This window comes from Anomalospiza imberbis, chromosome 2 (assembly GCF_031753505.1).
Source record: "Anomalospiza imberbis isolate Cuckoo-Finch-1a 21T00152 chromosome 2, ASM3175350v1, whole genome shotgun sequence".
Lineage (NCBI taxonomy): Eukaryota > Metazoa > Chordata > Aves > Passeriformes > Viduidae > Anomalospiza > Anomalospiza imberbis.
In genome coordinates this window covers 105,247,500-105,262,030 of record NC_089682.1, presented here as the reverse complement: position 1 = coordinate 105,262,030, position 14,531 = coordinate 105,247,500, and the positions used below count along the sequence as shown (strand labels likewise).

The 14,531-nt window shown below is 41.8% G+C and overlaps 1 protein-coding gene across 2 annotated transcripts in view; it reads right to left on the bottom strand.

Annotated features, from left to right (window-relative positions):
* The window catches only part of GPC6 (glypican 6), a 718,299-nt gene extending 707,831 nt beyond the window's left edge, over positions 1-10,468 (bottom strand). For both annotated transcript variants that reach the window (XM_068182446.1, XM_068182447.1), the window contains exon 1: positions 9,969-10,468. In XM_068182446.1, the coding sequence (XP_068038547.1) occupies positions 9,969-10,359 (391 nt within the window). In that variant the 5' untranslated portion in view covers positions 10,360-10,468. The remainder of the gene's footprint in view (positions 1-9,968) is intronic.
* Positions 10,469-14,531: the final 4,063 nt, after the last annotated feature.

Sequence of the window (14,531 nt, the reverse complement as noted above, 5' to 3'; positions counted from 1 at the left end):
GTGGAAAGAGTTTGTGGTTTGGACAGTTTCTGTACTGAGCATAGACTGTGCTCTAGACAATGATTAACAGTGTCCAGCTGGAGCTGCTTTAAAAAGCAAACTCAAACTCTAAAATACTAATTAACAAGGTACAAAGATGCATCCATCAATTACTGTTGAATCTCACCAGGATATGAAGCTGGCATCTTTTAGAAGGACAACTAAAAATTTAAGCAGCAGATTTATTTGCATTATGTTTGATGTCTATGTAACAGAGACAGGTGTAAACAGTACATACATAACTATGACATTATGATTTTGTAAATCTCATGAAGAAATACCGACAAATATAAAATGGAACCTCTTTGGAGTCAGGACTGTTCCTTTCTTGCATTTCTTCAGTGTTTCTCACAATTAAATTGCCATTTTGAATTCTGATCATTTACTGCTCTGTTTATTTCTGTAAAAAAAACCCCTCCAATTAATTCTCAATCAAATTCCCCCATCGGCTGCATTCAATGGAGACAGATAGGCAAAAATCAGGTTTTGGGGAGTCTTTAACTCAAAAAAACTAAAAACAGAAGCATGCACGTGCTTCAGAGCCAATCTGACTGCAATCAATTCACAAACAGCTTTTAGTATGCTATCTCAGTAGTTAAAGAAGAAAGAGCCTTTGGAGTTCTCATTTAAAGAACAGTACAGGACTTCTGAAGATCAGCTTTAAGAACAAGCTAATCACTGTTTCAGCATTCAGTTTCAGGAAGTCCTTTCTAGGAGTCCTTCCACTTCATCAGCCATGCTACATGGCAAAGATAAGTGATTGTCTTTAATCGGTGAATATTAGTTGTGTTCCAGGTATTCCATTAACAATGCTTATTGCCAGGCAATAGTCAGCACAAAAAACATCTCTCAAGGAATACTGCTCCTGCTTGTCACCAATTCAATAAATAAACATCCCCTGTGCCATTCTTTTAAATACTTTCATTTTTAAATTAGATTTTTATTTTCTGCTCAAAACCACCTAAACCTCTAGGTCAAACCAACACTACTTACTTTGTAATTTTGATTTGCGTTACCTGTCCTCCCTGCTTTATTTTGCAACAGGACTGCTAGGCAAGGATGAACTACTTCACAAAATAAAACTGTTTTATTAAGGAAGGTTTTACTGTGAGTCATGTTTAACAACAAATTTTTGAAACAGTTTTAAATACACACATGGTATGCAAAGATTGGATAAGAATATTGTAACTCACAATGACTCTAACTGGTTAAAGGGAAAATGGCCTGAGTGAGAAACTGTTCAATAGGTATTTTCCATATTTCTCTACAACAAAGATAATGCTGACAGATTAAATGATATATATCTACTCTCATCCAAGGAGCCTAAATTGCTCATATGCAGTATTAACTTATATGTTAAAGTTGTAAAGCCAAAAGCTAATATCATAGAACTAAATATTCATATTTTGTGTTTATGCTGTGAATCAAATCTGTGAAACTAAAGAAGATGAAGTTGTTGTTTGTATTTACAGCTCCTTCCCCTCTGAAACACTACATCAGTTTAAGAGAAAAGATAGGAAACAGATCAGATTGAGCCACTGGACACTGCTGTTTATCAACCCTTTCCTTTGATTTGTCACTGAATTGTTTACGCTTGTTAAGGACAAGCACTCATTTAAAAACAAGGTTACTTACAAACTGGAAGGCATTTAGAAATTGTTCACCATCTGAAGTCTCATGGCTGACAATCTGATACTTAGGACATACAAAGAAGCATTTTGCCACTGCTTTTAACCATCTCTATCTCAGTGCTACTGTGAGCACAACTGTAAGGTGAAAGGTGCCCAGAGTTGGGAATGGGCACCCTCAGGTGTAGAAAAGATTTGAAACATGAAAACAGCTATAAATAACAGTACACAAACATGAGGTCTAGCAGACTCATCCTTTTGCCTCCTAACATCCAAATTCAACATGCCATAAAATCAGCAGACACCCACTAAACTAACCACATAAACTATCACACACTGCCATGGTAACAAACAAGAGTATCCCTAAGGTAGTAAAGTCCTCAAAGTTCTTTTCCTCATCCCAGGCAAGTGTTCAGCTCCATCAGTTTTGGAGAACAGATGACTTTGCTAGTATGGCTTGTAAAGTTGATGGCAATGCAGTTAGAAAGCCGAGAACAGAACTGGGGATAATACCCAAGAATGTTCAGCTGTTAATAATTTCTTCTGAACTATACTGCTAAGAACACTATACTACTGCCACACCGCATTTCGGTGACACATGAGAAAAGATGGACAATATTCCTCTAGCAGTTTCAACAGAATTGTAAGACTACCTGAAAGACACCATCGGATTGTGAGCCCCATGTTCTCACCATGACTTCAGGTATTCCCACATTCCCACACACCATCTTGAGGAACTTCAAGATGTTTTTTGGTGGATTTGATATCAGATCAATTTTCCAGTTCAGGTCAGCATCTCAGAGAAACATTACCTGAAGACAGGAAACCTGAATCCTGAACTGAAAAGAACTTACAGGAACTGTACACAGGATATGACAAGAGCCTTCTTGGCCATGTAATAATCAGTCAAACTGTCATACTTTTGGTAGGATAACTGGACATAAAGATCTGTTCTCCACTGTTATGATTCACTTCTTAAAATATAAATCCTGTTTAAGAAGGCCATTTTAGTTTGCTTTATTAATTATTGCTCTCAAAGACAAACTCCAAGGTCATAAGGGATACCAACAATAACTCAAAACCCATCCACAGACATTTGACATGAGAACTATAGTGAGGCATTTACCGACTGTATTTTTCCAGGTTTAGAGTACTTCCACATACCTCCACAGTTCTCCAGCCACAGCATTGTCCACATACATCCTCCCACTGTAGCGCATCACAATCTGATACCGAGATGTATGAAAGCCTCACCCTATGCATTGACTTCCCTCCAAGGCCAATTCATACAAATGCCAAAAAGACAATCCTACAGCCCCTAGCATGTTAGAAACTCAACACAAAAGCCAGAGGGACATAGCTAAAAACATCAGATAAATATGTTGGTACCATTATAAACACATCGAGAGCTGCACAGACTGGCAAAGAAATAGTTTCTGGCAACAGAGAAGTCTAGCTTTTGACTTACAGGGAAGGTTTAAGGACCTACTGCTTAGTCAAGCATCATGTTTGAACTACCTGGACTTCCCATGCAGTGGGATAAGTATGGTTGACCTAGCCTTTGATCTTTCTGACATATATGAAGTGAATCCCATGTCATTTTTTATTGTGTATATGTTTGCATTCAGGTGTTGGTCAGATGGGGCTATAAAAAAAAAGTTTTGACCTGGTTTGCAAGCACCTGTTCTGGTAACGTGCAACTTCTCTAGCTCTTTCAGTCCTTAAATGTGACTGTGAAGCCACTCCAGGTAAAAGCCATAACTTTACCTCTGCATGCACACACAGAGATCCTGTGTGTTACTCTGTAAGCAAACTTATTTAATGCCACTCCACAGCACCTGTTAAAAGCCTCGACACTTCCACTTATTTTGGTCAGATTTGGCCTGCTATTTTTAACCCAACAGGTCAGTGAGCAGGTTCAAGGCTCCACTGTTTGTCAAGAATCTGTAGAAATGCTTCTTTCAGGAGGGAAAAAAAACAGCTCGAGATGCTCGGTACCCTTTACATCTGCTGCTCAGCTGGAGACACAGTTAAAAGGCCATTAGAAGCACAAGGTGACAGACCTCACAGGCCAGATGAGTTGGAGAGCAATTTGCTGTTTGCATTAGGAGTATCACCCCTGGCTGCTTCATTTTGGTGCATCAAAAGCAGATCCTGTACCCAACCCTGAAAATCAGGACCAGGACAGGTGGCCAGCAGGTCTCCATCCCATCTCAGAGCTGGGGTTGTGCTGAAGAGCCTCTCCCTGCATATTCAGGTTTCACAGTGGCTGGAGGGGACAGCAACCCTCCCAGCATGGCCCACAACCGCTGACTTTGCCCACAGAGACGGGCTCTGCTGTGTGGGTGTCACAGTAGGACACAAATTGCTGTCACCTGTGTAGTCAGTGGGAACTTCTTCCAGCACATCTTTGGCAGCACCTGCCTCCAAATGCCACGTGTCTTCTGTGTTCCACAATTGCTCAACAGAATAAAGTGCTGCTGTTCCACTTTGCTGGAAGGAAAAGGTCATATTAGCCAAAAGAAACTCGTCGGAAAGAGCTGATCGTCTTTGTGACAGCCCCCTATAACAAGAGCTAGAAATGTTCTTATTAGGGGAGCTCATTTTTTGTATGTGTGCCGGAGCTCTAGAGCAATAAGTAGTGAAGAAAGCAAATCTTGGTTTCAGTAGGTTTTTAGGCTTTTTTTACATACAGAGGAATAAAGTGTTATGAATTTTACCAGCATATGTTTTCTTGCCATCTGCAACACATTTTAAATTCCTTTTGCATCTTATAATGTATTCTCTCTCTTTAGCATAATAACAATTTTGCCTTTAAACACCAACCTTTATATGCTGTTCTTAGGAATTTCTGAAGAAGTGTTAATTCTTTTACACATATTTAAACTGCTAAAATAATTATGCCTGATAGCATGAACAGTCAAAACCACAGAATGTGGGTTCCCTTCATAGGGAGATAGCACCCATTAACCAGGTACAAAAGGTGGCATACAGTCACAGTTCACTAGAAAAGTAATTTCATTTTGCTAGTAATGGGAGTGCTGATACTTTGATACCATAATGGAGATTTAAGCACCAAACCTGTTATTTCAACTAGAAATTTTAATGTAATTATGCATTTTTACTTTACTAAGCAGAAAGGAAGATTAGTATGCACAGTTTTCTTACACGTATCGTGGGGAATAAGACAGAGATCTCCAAGTGATACTGCAAGATGCTCAAGTCATTCAAAAGAAATGACAGGTAGTAGTTTTAAAGACAAATTACCCAGAAAAGCTTTTATTGTTGATCGCTTGTTAAAAGATTTGCCATTTGCAAGTAATTGTACATTCAGCTGAAACTGACCTTTTATGAGAGCCAAGTGGTAATATAAATGAAATGAATATATTCTTTATTGCAGTAATATAAAAAAGAATGGCCTGAGCTTTTAACATAGTGCTTGACCTCTGGTGTCTGAACACCACCTAATCTCAGGAATATTTCAAAACAGCATATGATGAAACAAGTACTAATACAGCTTTAGAACAGTTTAACACATTAGCACTTAGAAGTGTAGAAAATATTATACTTTAGGTATGTTTTCTCATTATAAATCAGACTGACAACAGAAAGAAAAGAGATGATTAGAAACCATACACTAAAGTTCATAATTATATTAATTATTAAAGCACTGCCTTTTCTATTTTAAAGTCCCTCTTTCCAAGATACCCTAGCATAAAGTCACACTGGGAAACTCCAGATGCTGAGATATAAAATTCTCATTCAAAACTGAATTATTTATAAGCATTAAAAACATGCTATTTCTTTTCAAAGGCCCTGATCTTACAAACATCACCTTTAGGTTTTAGATGTGGATACATAAGTGGTATTCCCTTTAATGGCATCAATCACATACAAACCAATAAATACATACAGAAGTGACAGCCAAGATAGGTCTGAGGAAAGCTGTACTTCCTCCTACCTACATGCACATGCCAATTTATTAGCATGCACCATGCACTCATAACTGGAAAATAAGGGAGGCCATAAGGAGAGGTGACCAGAGAGACTCTTGATGCTGAAATTACTGCAACTGCAAACAGAGGTGAGAGGGGGGCACACACAATGTGGAGGATACAACTACTAGAGTGTTCAAACAAAAAAGAAGTATAAAGTTTACATGAAATTCCATGTCCATCTTCACTGACATCATGGAGATCAGGAGTGAATTAATGTCTAATGGCCCAAAACAGATTTCACAAATTTGCACTGAATACAGTATTTATTTTAGCAAGGCTATTTCTTTTTTAACACTGCTGAGGCAACCTCACAAGGTGTCTGTCTGTGAATCCCCATCTACCTCCTGGTCTACAGGCACTTTCTTCTCACAGCTCTCAGTGAGAGCAGCAGAGAAACAGTAAAAGAAGGTATTAATGAACAAGTACTTGGATACAGACTCAGTCAGGAGGATTTTCCCTATTCTATCAATTTATTACTGCATTTTAGAGTACAAAAGCAAAACATTCAAAAAGAAAATCTTGGGAACGTCTGACATGGACTAATAGCTCCATTGCATGGGTGACTACTGAGGTATTATTATTGTTGTTGTTGTTATTATTATTACCACTTAGGAGCTACAAGCAACTGTGTTATATATGCCTGCTTGCTTCAGTCAACGCCTCTGTATTATGCCAGTATAAAGCCTATTCATCAAAGCACAATTTCAAGTGACTCCTGACCTTCAAAATGAAGGGTTTGCTTCTGCTTTCATTTCAGTCACTTTGACTGTGGTGACTGTGCTGCCAGAATCTCACCTCGTCCATCATCTGTGCAGGAGAACAAAGTTCACATGCTTCTTACGCAGCATTTAGAATTCAACATCTTTACTGCTGGATGCTTCATCAGAACAGTTGTAATCTTTATCTAAATAAACTATTATTCAACAAATAGTAAAAAACCTCCAAACTAAAAAAATGCAAACACCAAGCAAAACCACACCATACAAAACCCCCACACCCTTCACCTTGGGAGTGGAAAGGCACAAAGCAGATACATCCACTACTTTACACAGTCAGACATTCACTTCCATTCAGAAAATTGTGAGGCAAGGGCACAATCCAACTTTAACTTTGACATTTAATTTTCATGGCTTCCTTTAAGACAATGTAAGTTACTGAAGGCACGGCTGGATTGAAACAAGTATTGCCAAAAGATATGTTCTATGATTTTTCTCATGTGTTGACTTTCAAATTACAGATTTTCCTACAGCAAAACATTTCCTGCAAAAAGTCCTCAGGAGCTCCACTAACACTCATGAATACTGGGTCATGGCAACCTGAGTCTCACAGTAGAACTCTTAACACACAGAGAGTAGCCCTGAGTAGCTCCTGTCAGAGATGAGCCCTTTACAAAGACAGCCCAGCACACACTGCAAGCTCCAGCTACCCACCCTGCATGTGACTGATGCACAGAATTAAGCCTGCAGCAGCATATCAAGTATACTTCAAATTTTCTTCCTCTGCCCCCCATTCTGAGGTAAAGTTGCTTTATTGAGGATTTACTTTGCTAAACTATGTCAGAAAACAACTTTATGTGCTGTACTCCATTGAAGGTCACAGCACCAGAATGTGGTTATTAGACAAGACGTCAGAAACTGAAGGGTGATTACAAATACATTCTATACAATCACATAGAACAATTTAGCATTGTTGTAAATGTACAGTGAACAACTGTAGTCACATTACTGCCAACTTCAACATATTTCAACAAAATGCAATGGGAAACTCTTCCTTACAGAGCGAAAACTGACAACTTTTTTCATATGTAACTTCTACTGTCTCTGTGCAAAAGTGAGTGACAGTACAAATAACGTTACAGAAGTTACCAAACAAGTCTCTTGCATTGTAGTTCAATTCAACAGAGAGAGATTCCTCTATGTCCATAGCCTCTATAATTAAAACAGGTTCTTCACAGCTCTTTACATCAGTACATACACACTTTGCCTTGGTACATATACACCGTCTTCAGTTTACCATTTCAACAGTCGTAGCTAGAAAATAGCTTTTAAACAAATTACAACAAAAACCATGACTGCTGTTAAACCAAAACACAGAAACCATGCAGTGTATTACTATTTATCATCATATTACCAAGACATTGATGCAAAATTTTTTGAAAACACAATGTTTATTTGGAAATATGACTGTAATAAAGTTCTTTGAGCTCCTTAAAACACGAAGCCTTTGACGGACTACACTTCTGTAACATTAACAAATTGCTTCCTTAACCAAGTCAGAATGATGGAAGAAAGACAGAATGAAAAAAAAAAAAAAAAAAAGAAGAAGAAAAAAGCCTCTCAAACCTGTACATTGATTGCTTTAACTACACTTCCAACATCACACCAGGTAGCAAATACAGAGCTTTAACATTAACAAGAGCCCATGCTGCATGAACAGCTATTACCCCATCTTGCAGCACTGTACAAGAACAACACACTTAGAAACATACTTTGAAGCAATCCTACTCTTACAAAAACTCACTTGAACAGCTACAAACAGAACTGCTCAAAAGTTGATACACCAACTAGCATAAAGGAATATAAACTACAAAAAAACCCAAACAACTTCAACAGGAAACTCAGAAAAAAATAGCTCACACCCCCATAAATCATGTACTTAATCATAAGAGCAGATTTACTTATAAAACTTAGCAGGAAACTGTGGAATAATTTGGGATTTAACTACCATTAAATATTTAATTACTCTGAGTCTTTCTGTACTGATACATGTCAACAGAAACTTGTAAATGCTGGGCTTACTTAAAAATTGCATGTCGACTTTGCACTGTACATTCAGCATATATATGAAACAATAAAACTTCTCAGTGAGCTGAAAGCAACAAGTGTTTTACCCAAAGTTATTATAAGTCTGAAATTGACTAGAATTTATTTCTTAATGTAACAGAGGATATCCTACCATTCTGTCTGAAAGCAGCTGGTGTAACAGTGAGCAAAGGGAAAGCATGACTGCATATTCAAAGGATCTGTGGCTCACAGGAGAGATTTCATGATTTCATATAACAGATGAGCAACCTGAATATAAATTACAGGAAAAAGCACAGAAAGACCAGAGAATCAGTAAGCCTGAGGGATGAAGGTGCAACATGGAACAACCTTCCCTGTATCTTTGTGAACTACAGCCTCGCTGTCCTGAGATTTTCTACATTTATCATTCCTCATGTAAAGTGCTAAATGTTACACAGTGAATAACGGTGGCATTATTTCACCTCAAGGAAGATAAATCTACTGCTTCCAACTTTCAAGAGGAAGCAAGCAAACCGAGGAGCATCTAATTCACTCTACAAATAGCAGGATCTAACAGCAAAGTGCCGGTGGCAAAGCATAAACCTTTTCTGAGGGCTCAAGCAGTCCGATTTATGCAGCCCCGGCTCATATCTTCACATATAATAGCTCTCTTTTTGTGGTGTTCTCTGATTGCTAAATGAATTTCAGCCCCAAACGTATTTTTATTCATTCAGTCTTAAAGCTACAATATTGATAAGGTAGTATGGAAAAGAAGGGAAATAGAATTACAACAAAAAACTGTTCCCAACACCTTCGCAGGCAGATTGCGATATAACCTGTTGTAGGCATGTTTCAACAGACGGAAGAACCAAGTAACAGGCTGCCGGGGCTGCCGGGCGGGTGTGTGTGGATGTGCGTGGGTGCCTCTCCCCGGCAGCCGGTGCCTCTGCTCGATCCGTGCTGCGGCAGAGGCGCCCGGCGGCGCCTCCAAGGGGCGACCCTCCCGGCCTGGGGCCGCGGAGAGGTGCGGAGGGGAGCAGGACTGCCCTCCTCGCACTCCTCCTCCTCCGCCGCCTCCTTCACGCCCTGTGCCCGTGGGAAGAGGGAGAAGTTTTCTCCCCGGCACAGGGCGGCAGCGGAGACAGCCGCTACTGCGGACCTGCCCGCTGCCTCTCGCCGCCCGGCTGCAACTCTCAAGAAGTTTCAGCCAGCGAACAGAAAAGCGGGTGAGCCTGCCTGCGTCCCCATCATTCTCACCCTTTTTTTTTTTTTAACCCCCACCCCCTTAGTTTCTGTATTTCTTTAATCTTTATCGACACGCACACACACGCTCCCCCGGGAAGCCCCTGGGTGCCACCCGGGCCGGCAGAGCCGCTCCGCTCCGTTCCGCGCCGCGCACACAGCGCCGCGATCGCCGGCCCCGCTCCGGTGGGGCGTGCGCGCAGCCCGGCGGTGGCAGCAGCACCGGCCCCGCTCCGCGGCCCCTGCCCGCGCCCCACCGCGCCCGGCCCCGTCCTTACCTGCGATCTCCTGGTAGGGCACGCTGGCCAGGCTGAAGCCCTTGGCGCTGTACGCCTGCCGCACCTCACCGCAGCTCCGCGCCTTGCCCTCGGTCCCCGCGGCCGGCAGCACCGGCAGCACCGGCAGCAGCAGCAGCAGCAGGAGCAGCGGCGGCGGCGGCACCGGCAGCAGCGGCCCCGCCAGGGCGCAGCGCCGCGCAGCCCCCCGCGCCGCCGGCATGGCGCGGAGCGCAACTCCCGCGCGGCGCGCAAGTCCCGCGCCGCCGCCTCCGGCGCTCCGCCGCGCCTCCGCCGCGCCCCCCGGCTGCGGGGGCGGCGGCCCGGGAGCCCCCCGGCCGCCCAGGCAAACTTTTGCGAGGCGGGGGGGAGATGGGCGCGCACACACACACATGCGCGCACGGCGGGGGCAGGAGAACGGTAGCCTTGTCCCTCCGGCTCCTTCTCCAAGCGCAGAGCGCTCGCCTCACGCCAAAAGAAAAAAAAAATTTAAAAAATAAAAAAAAAAAAAAAAAAAAAGAAAAAAAAAATCAAAACCACAAGCAGATACCCCACAGCCAAAAGCAAAAAGAAAAAAGGCAAAGGAAAAAAGAGGGCAAAATCTGTCTGTAGCTTGTGAAGATTGAAACCGCGGGTGCTTTGCTGCGAGCGGAGTCCCGGGGCAGCGTCAGCGCGATCCGCCGCGGAGCTGTGCCTGCCGCTTCTGCCAAGCTGGATGGAGACGGTGGGGAAAGCAACCGGCGTGGGGATGGACTGGACAGCGGCTCGGAGCGTGCCTGTGTGCCTCTGTGTGTGTGGTGGGCGTGCGTGTGGTGCACCGGGTGCGTGTGCCTGTATTTACGGGAGCCGGGGAAACCTCTGCTCCGCGCAGCGCTGGAGCAGCCTCCGAAGCCAGGCAGGGAGAAATCCTGGAGACAAGACGCAGCGAGGGAGAGCCGCACATGCACACACACACACACACACACACACACACACACACACACACACAGAAACGTGCTACACGTTGCATTGCCGAAATACTGAATACAGGAGCAGAAAGCAAATCCTGGCGTGGATCGCTGTTTGCTGGCAGAAGGAAGGAAAAGCACCCTCAGCCCCGAAAACTTCCTCCTCACCACAAATCCAGCTGCTCCTAAACCCAAAATTACAAATTGCCTGCTAGCGAGACGTCAAAAAGGTACTACTTCTTGGCAGTATTGCTCTCTGTAGTAGCAGGGTTAGACTGGGCCCCTTAAATACTTTTTCCCCATTATTATTTGTTGCACACATAAATTCCTGAGCTGACAAGCTAGAATGAGGATTAGTCCATCGTCTAAAGGAAAGAGAAAAGGAAAGATGTTTCTGTGCATCACACAAAGAATGAGAAAACAACAAAGATAGTCCTTGACCTGGATAATTCCTGCCAACCTAGGAGAGGAGAGCAGGGGAACAAAACCATAAATTTCCTTTCTGCAAATGAGCATCTGCAAAAAACTGAATGGGGGAAGTGAAGAAAATTCCTGCAAGGTAAATTGATCTTGGGTTAGGGAGAGAGAAAAATATTCTGTAAAGTATTTGGTAGCAAAATCCAAACTTACAGTTTTAAAAGATATTGCAGTACTTTTTATGAGTACTGTAGAGAAGTGTGATAGCTTGTTCAACGTACACAGAGAGATATGTCAGATATAGGATGAAGTGAAGAAGGCCCAACAGAAGAAATAAAAGACCATGATCTTGCAGACTGACTTATCAGTGAGGAGCCACAGAGCAGTATCATGACATATCATAATTCAAGATACTTTCACTTTTAGTCAGAAATTTTTAGGTGCCAATACTGCTGTGGTGTCACATTAGCTGCAGTGTTAGTTCTGGATCTGGGCCAGTGTACGCAGCCTGGTCACACCTGGTGTTGCGTGTTCCTCCAGCATCCCTTCCTATTTTACCTCTCCCACATTGTCATTCCTTCTTCCCTCTCCTTCCCCCCACCCCAATCCCCCAACCGAACTGGCACTGCTTGTGCACACAGTGGATAAGCAGTGTTTGTATGTACTGTAACAGTGCCAAGTGCTATCACCCAGCCTCTTCCACCAGAGGACAGGATGCAAGTGGACCCCTCTATAACAACCTACAAATAGAGAGCTCAGTGTCTTAACCAGCCCACTACAAATAACAAGCTGTTAGTACATGTTAGTGCCCCCTATTAGTGAAAAGTTAGACACAGTTTGTATATTGACTTTGCAGAAAAGTTTTGGCAGATCTGTATGTAAGATCTCAGGATGTGCCAGATACATGGAAGATACACTCAGTTCACCCAAAGACAGGATCAGAAGGGTGTTACAGATGTTAAACATCCCTAATTTCTTCTGGATTGCTCCAACTGTCTCCTATGCTGTGGTCAAAGCCAAGCATTAGTTTACCACATACTGAGCATGGCCCACTCCCCCGCAATCCAGTCTTCAGCATTTCTCCAACCCACAGGAAAGTTAGTTGACACTGATTCAAATATGCAAATAAGAAAATCAGCAAACTGTTTTGAAGTGCACAAATCACCGTAAAAGAGCAAAAGAGATCCTGTGATTAATTTAGGGTTGCCTCTAGGTAATTAGTTTTTTTTTAAATATGTGAATCTGCCAGAAAAAAAATGGAGCATGTTCACCCCTGCATTTTTTACAAATACCGGTTGATTCATACCATTGTTAGTATAATTAGCACTTTTACATAAGACAATGACCCATTATATAACATGGGAAACTTGTTATGGGAAATTCAGGCTCAGTTCCACCTTTGAATCCTGCCTCAGATGCAAGTAGCCTAGACAACCAGTTGTATCATAGTCCTGAATGTGGAAGGAAAGCCTGACTCTCCCAGGAGCTCACATTTAAACATAGGTGTTTCTTTGGCTTCAACAAATCTCCTACTCATCACATGAGAGAATCATTGTGTGTTCTCAGTATGGATGTAATTAATTTCCTACCAAATGGAAGAGCTCCAAAGAAAGCCCAGGTCGGAATGCACTCTAAGCCAGTGGCTTTAGCAATCACTTAGAAACATAACATCTCCTGCCAGGCAGATCACAGGCATGAGCTAAAAGCTCTCCTATTTCAGGACTCACAGTAGGAGGCTGTTTGAGGTAGTCACATCATACCCATTCTTTTCCAGCTGAACCGTATAAATAAAACCATAAACCTGGTGTGTTTCACAACTCATGACAAGATCTCCAACTTTGTTTTAAAGCTTTCCTTCCTTCTCCTTGACATGGTGACTAGTGTCTTCCAACTTAAAGCATTGTCTGGCAGAGATGGACTTGATCTTGAGTTGGTGTGCATCGGTAAGGGAGCTGACACTGCTAAGTTGGGTAAAATGCTGGCTTTTCCTACATTAATTTTGGGTAAGAACACTTTTCAACAACTCAATTCATTTGCATAAGCATGAAAATGAAACATTTCATTTTAGTTATATGGAATATTTTGATCACCAAGGAAAGTTTTTGTGTCTTTTGTATTTCTCTGGAAAGATACAATAGCACTTAAAAATAAATTTTTAATGGTTTTCATACCTGGCAGTCATACTGAAAAATCAATCTTTTACCCTTTTGGAGAACCTCCTTCATCAAACACATTCAATGTGGTAACATAGATGATTGCTTAGATTGAAGACTTTGCAATGCATCTGCTGGCCACGTTTACCACAAGTGGGCTTTTTTGTCCTCAAGTTATTCTAAATAGGTGTTCATTCATTTCAAGTTCTACCGATCGATTTTTTGCGAAGTTTTTCCTAAAGATCTGCAAAAAATGTAGAAGACATGATTTTTAACCATTGTTTCCAAACACTTCTATAAAAATTAATTAAAACTAATAATTCACATCCAATCATAATAAAAACATCAATTGAAAGTGGAGCAGCAGCCAGAATTATTTCCTTCATCCACTGGAATACTACACCTCACATGGCTGAGACAGCTTCGTGATGTGCAGTAAAGGACTTATGGCATCTTTAAACAATAAGGAAAAAAATAAGTATTGAATTCCTGCATCATTTGCAAAGCAGCCATCATCTTGAGCTCTGAATGATTCAAGGACATGGTGGAAAAACACAATTATAGATCTTAAACATTATAGTGTGTAGTACATAGGCATGAGATGGAGATTTTACAAGGAATTTTTGCTCCTTTTTTCATGTTTTTGAGTTATTTCCCTTTAGAAACAGGATAAATGATGCTACTTTGAAAGATACGCTGATTTATTTTCAGGTGTTATCAAAAAACTCTCCTTGTTTTCATGGGTATTAAGGGGACTGCATAGACAAAAGCATCTTTCACCTGACTTGACAATAAAGCTTTGGCAAATGTCAAAACGCTCCATAACTCAGCTTCACAAAAAAGAGAAGCTGACTTCTCCACTAAACCTATGACCTATGCACTCCGTAGATTTGCAGCTTTCACATAATGGATTTCTAGAATGAATGTTTCACTGGTTGAGGAAATAATCAGTAAGATTCTCAGATGTCTGATAGAATTTCTGTTGATGAAGTAGCTCTGACATTCCAGCTATTTCTGCAGGCAGGCGATGGCCTCTGTGCACATTAGCA